Genomic DNA, 13,799 nt, shown 5'->3' with positions numbered 1-13,799 from the left:
GCTTGTCTTTTTCATTTCAGAAAAGATCTTTCATATGTTAAAAAAATAAGGGACAAGACGTGCTCCCGTTTTCTCTGATATAAAATTGGGAGAGCATTTTTTTAAAAAGAAATTCTGCATTCCTGTATTGTAATGATAAGGCTAACAACAGAACAAGGCTCTGACACAAATCTTTTTGCAATTCCTGCATAAGAAAATCCTCAGTGTCAGCCAAGCCTGTGTTAGAGGGGTGCTTCCTCCCCACATAGGGGTAAGCACACATTGTCAGTCCTCTTGCCAACTTAAAATGAGTGCTTTAAGCTCTACAGAAGCGTACAATTAAACCAATCTACAAAAATGACAAAAAAGGTGCAAAAGTTGAGTAAGGAGAGCTAAATTTGAAAGACTGTAGACAAAAGCACATAGACAAAGTTTCTATTCATCTATTTGTGGTAGCTGCTGTTCAGAGAGCAGAGAGAAAGATCTCATTCTTGGGGATTAAGGAACTACATTAATAGGCAGCTTAAATCACTGCAGCCTCTATCAGTCTGAATTAGCTTGCGGAATGAAAACTTCTGTAGGTATTAATGGGATGCTCATCATGATAAAGGCCTTCATAGAAGCTACGGCTGGAATTCAAAATGTTCTTGATGAACTGGAAACACACACTTTTAAAAACAGGATTCCATTAAATAAAGGAGCAGCACAGGACACTACGGTGCAGTAGCTGTAGTGATTCCAGGCTGGGTGAGCCTTCCAAACATCACCCCCAACACACAGCAGGTGAAGGTTCTCTGCAGGTGGAATACTTGGCCTCACCTCCAGCACTGGGTGCATGTTTGGGCACTGCAATCTAAGGGGGCCTACAAAGATGGGGAAGGATCTACAGGCAAGAAGCATGGGGACAACACTCCCAGATGTAAGGTTTGAATTTTTGGGTGGTCCTCTGTGGAGTCAAGGGTTGGACTTGATGATTCTTATGGATCCCTTTAACTTAAGGGTATCCTTAACTAAAGATTAGGGTACCCTAACTTAAAGATATTCTCTAGTTCTACACTGAAAACAATGACAACTGCCATCAGACCAACACGTGTTGCATGTCTCTGCTCCACTGAACTCAGCTGCTATACTATGTCCACTTTGGGACACTGCACTTCAAGAGAGGCATAGGGTAAGGAGTTGACAGCAGTTCAGAGGATACAGCTGAGCAAGAAGAGTGAATTATTTAAATTGCTCGACCTAGCAAACAACAGACTCAAGGAATAAATGGGCATATCTTTGAAGACATGATAAGGCTGTAGGAATAATAATAATAAAAAAAGGAACAAAATATTCTTCTGGTCCACTGCAGATTGGCCCAAAATCAATGAACCAAAATTACTGCATAGAATTCAGGATGGTTATTTAAAAAATTTCATTTACAAAATACCTGTATAGATTGATTGAGTCAATGAAATCTCCGTCTATGAAAATAAGTCTTAGATTTGAGATACAGCTGATTGATCCCTGAACTTCACTTCAGCTGCATTGTCCAGAATTCTGTTTTATACTTCACAGTGAGGTGAAATTTTGCTTAAAAATGAATGTGTTTCATTTCATGTCATGTTCATCCAGCAGAAATCGTCTTTTTGTAGCAACCTCCAGCAAGGTGATTTGCAAGAAGAAAAGAGAACCACTGTTTAATAACATCTTACACAGACAACTGGATAAAAAGATAATAACATCTCCTTGTGTAGAAGCTTTCTTCAAGGGCTGCTTTTGTAGTGGGTGTACTAACCACATTACAGAAGAACATCATGAGCAAGACCAGTGTCATACAGCAGTTCTTGTGGATTAGAAAAATTAAAAATGCTAGTGACCTAAATAAGGTTATAGGACAAATCAAAGTCAAGAGGATTTCCTTGGCTTGACGATTACCGTTGCTTATGCTTCTATTCCACAAGACTGCTGTTTGAAGCATGGAAGTGCTTGGCATCTGGAGCACATATTCATGTTTTGCTAATTTGCTTTAAGATTAAATCCAGCTTTAGCCAATGAAGCAAGTCGCCTCATGGGTGAAATGTAAGTCAAGAAAGCTGTCTGAAAAGTGCATACGTTTTCTTTTGCTTCCAGAAGTGTTTTGTTATTTTGTCTCTTTAACGAAATTTCGGAATTCACAGGCTGCAATAAGTCTAGCATGAGGTGTACTGTGCTTTATGTTTGAAACGAAGTGCATCCCTGTAAGCCTGGTGTACCACTCACTCACCATCAAAGGCAGAAGGGATCCTTATGGATTCTAGGCATCTGTGCTATCATGATGTGATTTGTATTTATCTTGTATCAATGACAAAATTCACCCCTGAGCTCTTTCAGGGTCTCAAGTTCTGTGTCTATGAGTTATTGCAGTGTGGGGAATAGTAGTGGAAAAAGTTTAATATCTTCCCTAATGTTGCTGGCTGGTGTCTTAACATGTCGTTAGGAGGCTTATAGCGAATTCAAGTTGTCACTGACCTGGTGCTTTCCTGCTTCATGCCCTTGGTCTGTTGAGTGATGAAGACACTACTATTCTATGCACCCCTACTATCACAGGTTGGTAGTGATGTAAGTCTCTGAGCAGCTTCTTCTTACTAGGTGATTAAGTTCTGGGAATACGTGAATTATCTGGGGATAATCTGACTGCTTGCATTTTGTTCATTTTAAAAATGATGTTAGAAATGTAACCTATTGCAATCACTGAGATGTACTCATGGAGTAAAGTAAGCAAATTCATGAGTAAGTTCCTCTTAACATGTAAAAAGGACACATAAAATTGCTTGCTAAATTGGGAAACTGACATACTGAAGATCATGTTCACCACTAGTAAATTGTATTGCTCTGTTCTAAAGGAAGTTTTAAAGAAAAAAATAGAGAGAGGGAAAACTTTTTCTCATCTCCTGAAATAAACACTTCAACTGCAGACCATGCAAGCAAATGGAGGACCCCAGGTTTTGCATTATTTTGACCCTGTTATAGAAGACATGGAGTCCTGAATTTTGACTACTGAAAATACGTAAGAGAGATATGTTATTTTAGCTGATTCCATGTAGGGTGGAACAGAAGAGGAAAGGGAAAGGAAAGGGGGAAGAAAAAGACAAGGGTAAATTTTTCTGAGGCAGTTGAGTGCCATGCAACTTCACTGATTCCAGCTGGGGATTTACAGAATCACAGAATGGCCAGGGTTGGAAGGGACCTCAAGGATCATGAGTCTAAAACCCCCCTGCCACATGCAGGGACACCAACCTCCATGTTTAATGCTAAACTAATTTAAACTAATTTACAGTCAGTTTGCTTCTACTGGACCGCAATATTTAAAGAAATAATAAGAAGACACCAGTTGGAGCAGTTTACTTAAGAAGCTGCATCAGAAAAGGATCAGGTTGAGTATTAGGAAAAGATTCTTCACCACAGAGTGTTCAGGCACTGGAACAGGCAGCCCCAATCTACCAGAGTTCAAGAAGCATTTGAAAAATGTTTTCAAACATAGGGTTTGGTGGTACTGCATGGAGCCAGGTGTTGGACTCAATGATCCTTGTGTGTGCCTTCCTGTTTGGGATATTCTATGATTCCATAATGCAGTTCACAATGAAAGGATGAGAAGCACCAAATGGAAGCAACTCAGGGCATTTTGATTATGTATTAGGAAAACAAAATCACTATGAGGATAGTTAAACACTGGAATTGGAGTGCAGAGAAGATGCAGGATCTCTGTCTCTGAAGATGTTCAGAACTTGTTTGGGCACTGCCTTGAGCATGCTTTTGAGTGGTCAGATCAAGTGACCTTCAGAAGTCCCCCTGAGCCTGAACCGTACACACGAGAGCGTGCATAATACTCATAATGCCTATTTTCTTAAAAACTTAAATACTAAAAACTAAATTGTACTGATGCAGATATGTATTCAGATGAGAGCTTTGCACAAGACATATATTATTTATTGTACCACAGAAACAAAAACAACTCAGATCTTCGGGGAATTACAATTTACATCACCCTGCAAATCAGGTGTAAATGCTGATGGGAATGGCACAAACATATCAATTTTAAGTAACTTAAAAAGTCATAGGTGGTGTTCAGCTAAAGCGTGTGCAGAAGTTTGAGATGAAGTATTTCTGCCAGGGTTTGATAGGTTAAGCAACCTATCAGAAGTAATGTGCAATGGAAGTGAAAGATTTATATCTATTGTGATTACCTACATATGGTATAAAGTATCTCCATTCTTGGATGCATTTGAAGCCAGGTTGGATGGGGCCTTGGGCAGACTGATCTAGTGGTGGCAACCTTGCCTATGGTGAGGGGTTGGAACTACATGATCTTCATCAAAGGCATTCTCTGATTCTCTGATCCTGTGATTTAAAGTGTAACAAATAACAAACTTGGTTGAAGTGCCAATAGAAAACATGCATGTATCTTCCACCACGATTTGGATTGAGAAAAAAAACACCACAGAAATCTGTTTGATGATAAGCCATAGGTGTGTTATACATAGTTTAGTAGTAGCTAGCAGGTTTCATTGTCAGAGGACAAAATAAAAGGCACCAATAATTTTAAGGATTTTTAGGCTAGAAGTAAGCTTCATACATTAGATGTTAAGCATCTGAATGTGAAAGTTCAGATGATTAATACAAACTACCTCCTACTTCAAATGAATATGTAGGGAGGGGAAAAGCCACAAAAATATGGTTGGATCAATCTTGATTCATTTGCAGATGAACTATGTCTCAGAAGAAACACGTTAAAGAACTGAAAGATCACTGATATATCTTATGACCTAACTGTCACAACTGACAATTTGTATAATAAAATTATGCCTTGGAATCATAGAATTCCTCAAGTTGGAAAAGACCTTGAAGATCATCAAGTCCAACCACGACCTAACCATACAACCCTAACAGCCCTCTGCTAACTCACCCTCCCATTCCAAAAAAAAGCTACTAGCAGAGGATGGTTTTGATCCATCAACCTCTGGGTTATGGGCCCAGCACACTTCCGCTGCACCACTCTGCTTCTTAAATACTTCCCATCTAGCAAGGCAAAAATGAGAAGCTATTATTATACACAAGACGCTCCTGAAAGTTTTTGGAATGCAATTTGATTGACATCAGAAAACTCTAAGAAAACTTGTGATGAGGTAGCAAAAACTGAGAAATGAATTATTTCAAAGCTAACTTTTGTATCTTTTTATTTAAAGGTTCTTCCATTGCAGGTGAATTTGAGAGGAAGGCAGCAAAGCCCTTTAGGAGTTGAATTTTTTGGTAACTTGGCCTGGAATTGAGCCCAATTCACACTGCATGAATACCAGCTCAGCTTCAGGTCTCTCTTGAACCACTGATTTCCCATTTAAGCCCTGAGGCTAAAACACAGCTCTGACTGCTATGGACCTTGACTATTAATTAGGCGGTTACTCTTCAAACACCAATATCCCCAAGCAAGCTTAACAAAGAAAGCTTCTCACCCTCTCTGAGTCAAGCACAAGCTTCGAATTCAGCAGATGCATTTGTCATGCCCAATAGTTTTCCCATCTCCTGCACAGTGGCTGCTTTACTGTGATGATTTCTCACAGGATGACTGTGTTAGCCTTCCAGCACATGGCTGTGGGATATTCTGGCATCTGTTGTCACATGAGGCCTTCAACACATGTCAGAGATTCTGGCAACAGTCACATCTCCATGCATCTTCATTCCAGCATGGCTGGAAGGAGACCTAAGACCATGTCTTCTATTCTGCCAAACTTAGGAAGTAGTTTTGTATGAGTTTGTATCTAGATGGTATTGTACTTAGAGTCTGTGAATGCTAATGTGTTCTACAGAGGAAAATCTAAAATATTTTCTACTTTTTTAGTGCAAGGAAAACTATTCACTAGATCAGAATACTTTCCCATAGAAAGGAGTAATTATGTTACTAATATTATTTTCACTTCTAAAAATATAGCCATGCTCTGTTGACCTTTTTTTGTGAATCCTCAGTTTTTAAAAATATATTTCTTAGCTCTCACTTCACCATCATGGCTGAGGCAGGGTCACTTCAATGGGCAGCATTTAATGAATGTAGATGTGACTGGGGTAGATGGGGATCAAAAAGATTTAAAGTTAATAACAAATGGTAAGAATTCAGTTTTACTGGCTGATAGTTCACATTCACCATTTTGTTGTGTTTTGGTAAATGGATAATAAACAGGGACAGTTCTATTCAGAGAGTGACCAACTGGGACATATAGGACAGGGGCAAATGCTTTTAAACCAAAGGAGGGAAAGTTTGGAGCAGATGTCTTGGGGAAGCAATTCACAGAGAGGATGGTGAGGTGCTGAAACAGGATTGCCCAGAAAAGTTGTGTATGCCCTGTTTCTGGAGCTGAACAAGACCAGGTTGGATGGGGCCATGGGCAACCTGATCTAGTTTTTGATCTAGCAGTTGGCAACCCTGCCTGCAGCAGGAGGGCTGGAACCTGGTGATCCTTGAGGTCCCTTTCAACCCAAGCCATTCTATAATTCTATGATTCTATTGAGTTATTTCAGGGTTGGTTTTCTTTCAATAAATGTATCATAGAAGATTCCAAGGAAGGAGTTAAACAGATTTCCCTAATTTTGATGTCATCAAGAACGATGTATTTTTCATTATGTATCTATTTTTCCTAGAATAATTTCAACAGGAAGAGATAACATTAGGTCACTCAATAGCCCATCCATAATTGCATGATTTTGAAAGGCCTATTAAAAGCTGTGAAACTGTTCCTTCTTAATCACAGAAAAGGGCAAGATGATTAAATGTGCCTAATCTGTGAAATTAAAACAGTTCATAGACTAGAGACATTTTAAGCATATTTATACTAGAGATTCAGACAGATCCAAACCCTACCTGTGGGTCACATGGACAACAGTCAGAGGTGTGAGGAACGCTGATGTAAAACTGCCTGAATTGGTTGGCTCACAGCTTCTGCATGCTGGGCTGTTACCAAGCTAGCTCCCTTCTGTGCTGCATTTAAGCCAGTAGATGAAGCCAGCTCATCCAAGAACAGCTTTGTTTCACGAGGTGGGCAGCTATTGCCTCCTCAGCACGGCAGCTCAGCTCTAGCAGCACTCCTTACAGCATACTGCAGTGCCCATGTTCAGGAGTTCTAGACACTGTATTTGTGTAGACTTCATTCTCCTCCTTTCACTCCAATGAAAGTTAGCAAAGTCACTTATGAATTATTTGGTTTGCTCATTTTCCTAAAACATACAATTGCATTTACAGAGATTACTCCAGAAATTTGACAGCACCCATTAATATTTTTCTGTTATGTATTCAGGGATGGGATGCTCTATGCGGTCTGCCTGAAAATCAGAATGAGCAATAATAAAGGCAAATGCTTCCCAAGAGATAAAGAGACTCCTGCATTTGGCTGAAATCATAGGGACACAGATACTGACTTAAATAGGCTCTGAGGATACCTGGAGACAAACCCTCGCTAGCTGATAGTTCTGCAAAGCTTGTCTGCGGAAACCTGCTCTCCTTGCATTGATCTTCTCAGTACTTTGGTGGAAGTGATAGGCCCTGACCTTTGCAATGAAGATTATAGTCCATGGATGAGAAGCACATGGTTTTATATTTGTGGTTACACTAGCATGGTTCTACAGTCTCATTTATTATCTGAACTAGCTAGGCTACAACATGCAAGTACTGGCAATGCTATGGTGTTGGAGGACATCATAGCCACAGGTACACAGTTCTTCCTGGAAAAAAAACAAAACCAAACAAACTGGGAATCTTAACTATTCATGAATAATCATTTGTAGTGGATTTAACGTGCACAGTATTTTTCCTAACAGCTCTTATCCTTCACTACCACTGCTGGGGTGACGCTGCACAGCACAGGGACCATGACTGATGGAGCTGGAGTAAGGAAGATATCAACATATAGACCTGTTGTTGGGGTTTCCACCTTGCAGCATGGGTCAGGGGTTCCCAAAAACACTTGGGGGAGAGCGACAAAATTCTGTGCTGCTGCACAGATAAAGAAAACAAAATGAGAAAGTGCAACTAGATGGTGGAAGGGAGGTGGTTGAGTCACCATCCCTGGATGTGTTTAAAACTGTTTGGATGTGGTGCTCAGGGACATGATTTAGCAGAGGATTGTTAGAGTTAGGGTAGGATGGTTAGGTTGGGGTTGGACTTGATCTTTGAGGTCTTTTCCAACCTTAGCAATTCTATGATTCCATGATTCTAAGGCAGGGAACACCACCTGTTATTCCTGCCAAAGAAGAAAGAATGCCTGGGACTTTTCAGTATTTGAGTGCTCTTACCTTTACACTACTGCATCAAAGTAGAGCATCCCATTGTCCAACAGCCACGTCATACATAAGAATCGAGCCCCACTGGAGTCTTTCTAACCTTGGAGCAGCTGGGGCTGCACAAAGGGAGGTGCATCTTCCAGCCTTCACAAAGATTCCAGCCTTGTTGGCCACAGGGACTACTTACTCAGCTTGATGAACCTATTCTGAGATTTTGGCTTCTCCCCAGGCTCTCTAGGAAGGCTTGTGGATAGCACCTTATGTCTTAGGCCCCCATGAGTCAGGTAGGCAGAACTGAGGGACTCTGAAAGTAGAGAAAAGTAACAGGCATTCTGATAATGTTTTCTACAGCTCACTGTATTCAGCAAAGGGCATTTGACACACAGAGTCTTCTTACACAGAGACTAAATGCATGTGGAGGAGACTGTAAAGGGACGTAATGAGCTTTCCATTGGCCTGGGAGGTTGGAGCTGTGATTAATACCAATTTGCACATCTGTTATGAATTTGATGCCAGCACAGACAATAGAATTCTTTGCATTTGTGGTTCCAGACGGTGAGCTACCAGCATGCCTCATACAAAGGCCTCAGGCAGAGACACGGGCTCAGCTTTCAGCAATAGTTTGCCATGTGGAGGTTGGAACTAGAAGATCTTTAGCGTCCCCTTCAATGCAAGCCATTCTATGATCACAGAACCTGCAGGTGGGGACGAGCTGCTCTCTTTACCACAGAAAGCTCTGGCTCATCTCATGAACTACATGACACACCTGGTCCTGCCAAAAAGATGTGACAACAGCTTTGAGCCCATTGCACATGGAAGCAGCCTTACAGCAGACCTGGGGGTAAAGGCTCACATAGCAGCTGGCCAGGCAGCTATCAAAACGTCTAACAGAAGGGAAGAGCATGTTCCTCCACATGGATGAAATGATCCTTTTCCCAGCTCAAAAAAATAAAAGGAGGGAAGAAAAAAAAAAGTTAACTGAACTGGCAAAATGTTTTTTAATTTGAATCAGCATGGGATTCAGTTGTTATGTTCTGAAGAGGATTGGAAAGGAAAGAAATTCAAATTGTTCTGAAAGGGGGAGCAGGGAAGCTTTCACAACTCAGCCCATAATAGGACCTTTTTTTTGGCACTGAAACGCTCTGAGTGGCATTATTTTACTTTTGTCACATTGCCACCACAATATAACCCAGATATTACCTGGGGGTTGGTACAGGTAGTACTTCTGAAGCACGGGTGGAAAAGAAGAATACAGTATTCTCCTTTCATCCCATAGTTTGAGCAGTGTTTGAGACACCCTACAGAGCTGCCAGTGGATAAAACTGTTAGAAGTCATTTGTGTTGGAACTGCTCCATTTACTGCATGAGCATCACTCCTTGGTCCCCTTTTATTGGTTTAGATTGTTTTCCTATTAAATCTCTTAAGGTAGATAGCACAACTCCATATTTCCCAATGAGAAACAGAAACGCTTGCTTGTTTTGTGCTGGATGTACAACAATGTGGCAATCCCCCCCACGCCACAGACACAGCCCCACGTCCATCCTGAGTCTTCTGCTTCATGGCCATGCAGGGGTCAACCTGCACTTGCATGGTGGCCTTTTGTCAATCTTCTTTAGTCAGCAACAGCTATAGCATGTTTGAAAATCCCAGTTAATGGCCAAAGCCCATTTGCAGCTGTATTTTGAGCACCAATTTCAAATGACATGGGTTTTTAATCCACACAGCCTGTTCCAAGCTGACCTTCTATTTCTCTAGCTGCCAAACCAAAGCCCTGTGAAAAGAAAGGAGATCCTGGGCACCTTGCTGGAACAGACATGGACATGGTCACACACAGAGTGTGGATGGTGAAGCACAGGCAGCTCTGTCAGCACCTTCCACACCTGAAGCTCTCATTGAGAGCTGAAATGGCTGGCAAAGAGCCCTGCCTTGCATAGTAGGTGTCAGCAGGTGCATTATTCCTCCTTCCCTACAGCAGCAACACCAGCTGTCACTTGTCTCCCGAGTCAAAATATTTCCATGCCTATCAGTAGCCAGTAATTGATGTGAAATCAGTGAACCTCCTTGCAAAGTTCGTCCTATATTTGCCAAAGCTAGACATCAGGCAGCAGAGTGCAAGCCTAATGAGAAGCTCTCAGCTAATAAAATCAAGTTTCCTTCAGCAATGGACAAGCACGCATGACTATCCATAGTATCCTAATTATTGTAATTTACTCAATCTGCCCTATTAAGAAGCATTTTCCTGCCTGGGGACTTTCTAATCATGGAATTAATTTGTCATTTTTACCATTATAAAATATTGCTCCCATGACATTGTTCAGATTTACAGCCCTAAGTGTGGAGAGAAGAGAGGAGATAAGAAGAAAATTGTGAAAAAAGGTTTTGCTCCTCACTTCTCTGCTTTCTGAAGAGCCTTTTAAGCGTCTAACACGGAGAGAGAGAGGGGGGAGGAAAAAAAAAAGAAAAAAAAAAGGAGTATTGTGTTAAAAGAAACTCCAGTTAATGAATTGTAGGACTACAGATCAACTTTTTCCATAGAAGAGGTGAACCCCTGTTATAATTCCACTGATTCCAGGGGCAATGTATCAGAGTACTAACAACCTCCTGGAAGTCAAAAGTGCATCTGAATACATCCCCTGATTTCCAACAGATTACCATACGATGCGAGTGCCTGCATCTTTCCATCTGGAAGTGATCTGCTTGGTTCTGAGCTCCGGAGGGAAGGCGGGGTACTTCTTGTAGTAGCTCCTTTTAGTAACTTGAGCACAACTTGTACAGTGTGCCACTACAGCATCATAACACATGGCACGCAGCATAAAGCTGAGCAATGACAACAGACACGGAGAGCTGAAGCAAAGATGTAACTCAGCACCTCTTTCATCCGTTCTCTACCATCACATACTGTGAGGGTGATGTTTGTTTTGGGGAGATGAATGAATACACTTCTCACACCATTCAGCGGCTTTTAATCCTGAATCGTTTGCCTGCTACATTCTAACAATGATCCTGCATCCTCCTCACAAGTTTGAAAGAAAACCAAGCCAATTAACTAATTAGAGCTAATCCCTGTTGTTGTTGGTTAAGCACGCACACACACACACACACACACACACACAAAGCCCTCTTGCTTGTGTGCAGTGTTTGTTGCAGCTGGGAAATTGAAAAGAAATTCCTTGTGTCAAGAGATGGCTAATAAGAAATTACACAAAAGGTGTGTTAAACTACAACACACTTTTGATTAAAGATGCACGTATATCTGCAATGCCACTTTAGAAAAATATTACCACCCCCTCTTGTAAGGGAATACGATTGCTAAGATCTGCAAGTCTGAACTCCAAAACCTGCAACTCTTTGTTTTCCAGTTAAATGCCTCACATATACTGTCAGGTGTCTTTGCAGGGCAAATGCCACCTATATCTGGGATAAAACATTAATAATCCCAGCTGCCTGCTTGCAGAGGCACTGAGATGCACTAAAGCTTGTGAGAAAAGCAATGCACCAGCTGTACCTTAAAGGAGTAGTAAAAGGATTTCCACTCCTCTTCCTCCAGCACTTCGGTGAAAGTCACGGTGTCAGTGCAGGTGACAAAAGTGACATCCAGCCAGCCGGTGCCAGCCGGGGAGCTGCTGCTGGCTGCTGTGGGGCCAACCTCCATTGCCAGGCTCTGCTCCAGCTGCCTGGGCTCTTGTTTTCCTAGGAGTTAATGCAGCCAAGCCTCTCCTGTAAAAGCACAGCAGCAATACCAGCTTCTCACTGCTCCACCACTGGCTACCAGAGGCATCGGGCTTCAGTGCAGCTGAGTGATAAGAAAAAAAGCAAAGTGAAGGAAAAAAAAAAAAAAAAAAAAACAACCCAAAAACCAACAAGCTAGCGTCGTCCCTTTGAGCTCTCCTTCAGTACAACTGACAACAGCCATCCGCATGCTCTTTCAGCAGCAGGACGAGCAGCTGGTAAGAAGTCAGCACATACAGAGGCATCCATGTGCATTTCAGCCTGCCAGGCATCCACAGCTGCCACGGCTGTAAAAGCATAGACCTGAAGAGCAAGCATGCATTTAGCACATCCAGGACTTGTCCAGCCTCATGGGCTGCTCTGCCTCAAGAGCAATACACTCCTAAGCAGAACTCAATCTGTTTTCACAGCTATGCCCTGTGCTGCTATGCTACCTGAACCACAGGTGTAGGTAGATTTAACCAAGTAGAGCCAAGTTCCCTGATCTGAAGCAGAAGCTCAATAAATGTACATTCTTATAAAACACTGAGGCAGTCAGCATTACCTTCAGGGATGGAGCCTGTGGGAATTAGAGAGACCTCTGGGTGTCACAGAATGTCCAGCCCTTGGCCTGGGCCAGCCAGGGGAAGATTCTGTTTCTGGCCCATAGAGGCGACTGGTACCATTCACGATGAGAAAGAATCAGTGCTAATCCATATGCATCAGTAATAGATATTTAAACAACAGAAAATTGTGCATCCATTGGAATACAATCAGATAAAACATAGTTTTTCAGAACAACCATGTTGAGCTGAAATCAACAGGGAAAACAGTAACTTACATATTGATTGTGTGAAAGAGAGGAGGACATCTCTTTGAAGCCCGTCCTGAATGACTGCTCAGGTCAGCTCAGAACCTCTGCTCTGAGGCATTCAGGCAGCAACGAAGCTTCCTGAAAGCATCCCATCTCGCTGTCTCTTTTCTCCTCTCACCTTGTTCTCTCCTATTTATGGAATAAGCTAAAACTACTAGCATTGACTGGTTGGGGCTTTTTTTTGTCTTTTTTTCCCACAAGCATATCACAGGTGCCTAGAGGCTTCTCAGTAGTTCTTACACTCTTACACTGCCTCTGAATATTTCTTTGTTGCTGTCACTGCCCTGCTTTCTTGTTGGCTGCTTTGCTATAAATGTTTTTTGTTGTTTGTTTATCTTGTATTTATTCTCAGAATCTTAGGCTATGGGCAGTCTGTGATACCATGTCTATAATTAAACTAATTATTTAGGAAAAAAATACTTATTTTTTTTTTAATCCTCTACAAAGGCCTGCTTGCTCTCTGAAATTTCCCTTTGGGTTTTCTCCCTCTCCCCTTGCCAGTATTAAGCAAGCTATTTGAATACTTCTGGAATGAATGGTGAAACAGCAGACTTTTCTGATTGAATCTCAAAAGCCTGTAGCAGGCAAGATCAAATCCCAGCAATTCCACTGTGCAGAATTGATTCCTACAGCTGACTTTGTTTTCCCCAGTCAGGACTTTCAGAAATCTCTAAGAATTTCAGCTTGAAGAGATTTAGGTAGCTTTACAAAGGGAGAAATTAAGTTTCCCCACTGTTTTAACATAAAATACTCTCAAATTATTATTCTAACACATATTTTTTCTAATGCATAACAAAACGCGATAGCGCTTTCTTAACCTAAGCTGTTTCTTTTAAGTCTCACTTTGGTAGCACACCACAGTATAAGCGTGCTTCTCAAATAGGAAAGATCAAACAACTTTGAGATAAACCTTAAGCAAAGGAAATGGATTATATGTAAGAAGAACAGGGAGGG

At 41.5% G+C, this 13,799-nt stretch overlaps 1 protein-coding gene across 2 annotated transcripts in view; it reads right to left on the bottom strand.

Annotated features, from left to right (window-relative positions):
* The window catches only part of NPSR1 (neuropeptide S receptor 1), a 77,806-nt gene that overhangs the window by 47,614 nt on the left and 16,393 nt on the right, over positions 1-13,799 (bottom strand). For both annotated transcript variants that reach the window (XM_042889029.1, XM_042889028.1), the window contains one exon: positions 11,769-12,056. In XM_042889029.1, coding sequence (XP_042744963.1) covers positions 11,769-11,915 — 147 coding nt within the window. In that variant the 5' untranslated portion in view covers positions 11,916-12,056. The remainder of the gene's footprint in view (positions 1-11,768; positions 12,057-13,799) is intronic.

This window comes from Lagopus leucura, unplaced genomic scaffold (genome assembly GCF_019238085.1).
Source record: "Lagopus leucura isolate 7727_CA_CO unplaced genomic scaffold, USGS_WTPT01 Super-Scaffold_100157, whole genome shotgun sequence".
NCBI classification, from domain to species: Eukaryota; Metazoa; Chordata; class Aves; order Galliformes; family Phasianidae; genus Lagopus; species Lagopus leucura.
The sequence above is the reverse complement of the archived record's forward strand: the minus strand, read 5'-3'. Positions and strand labels throughout refer to the sequence as shown.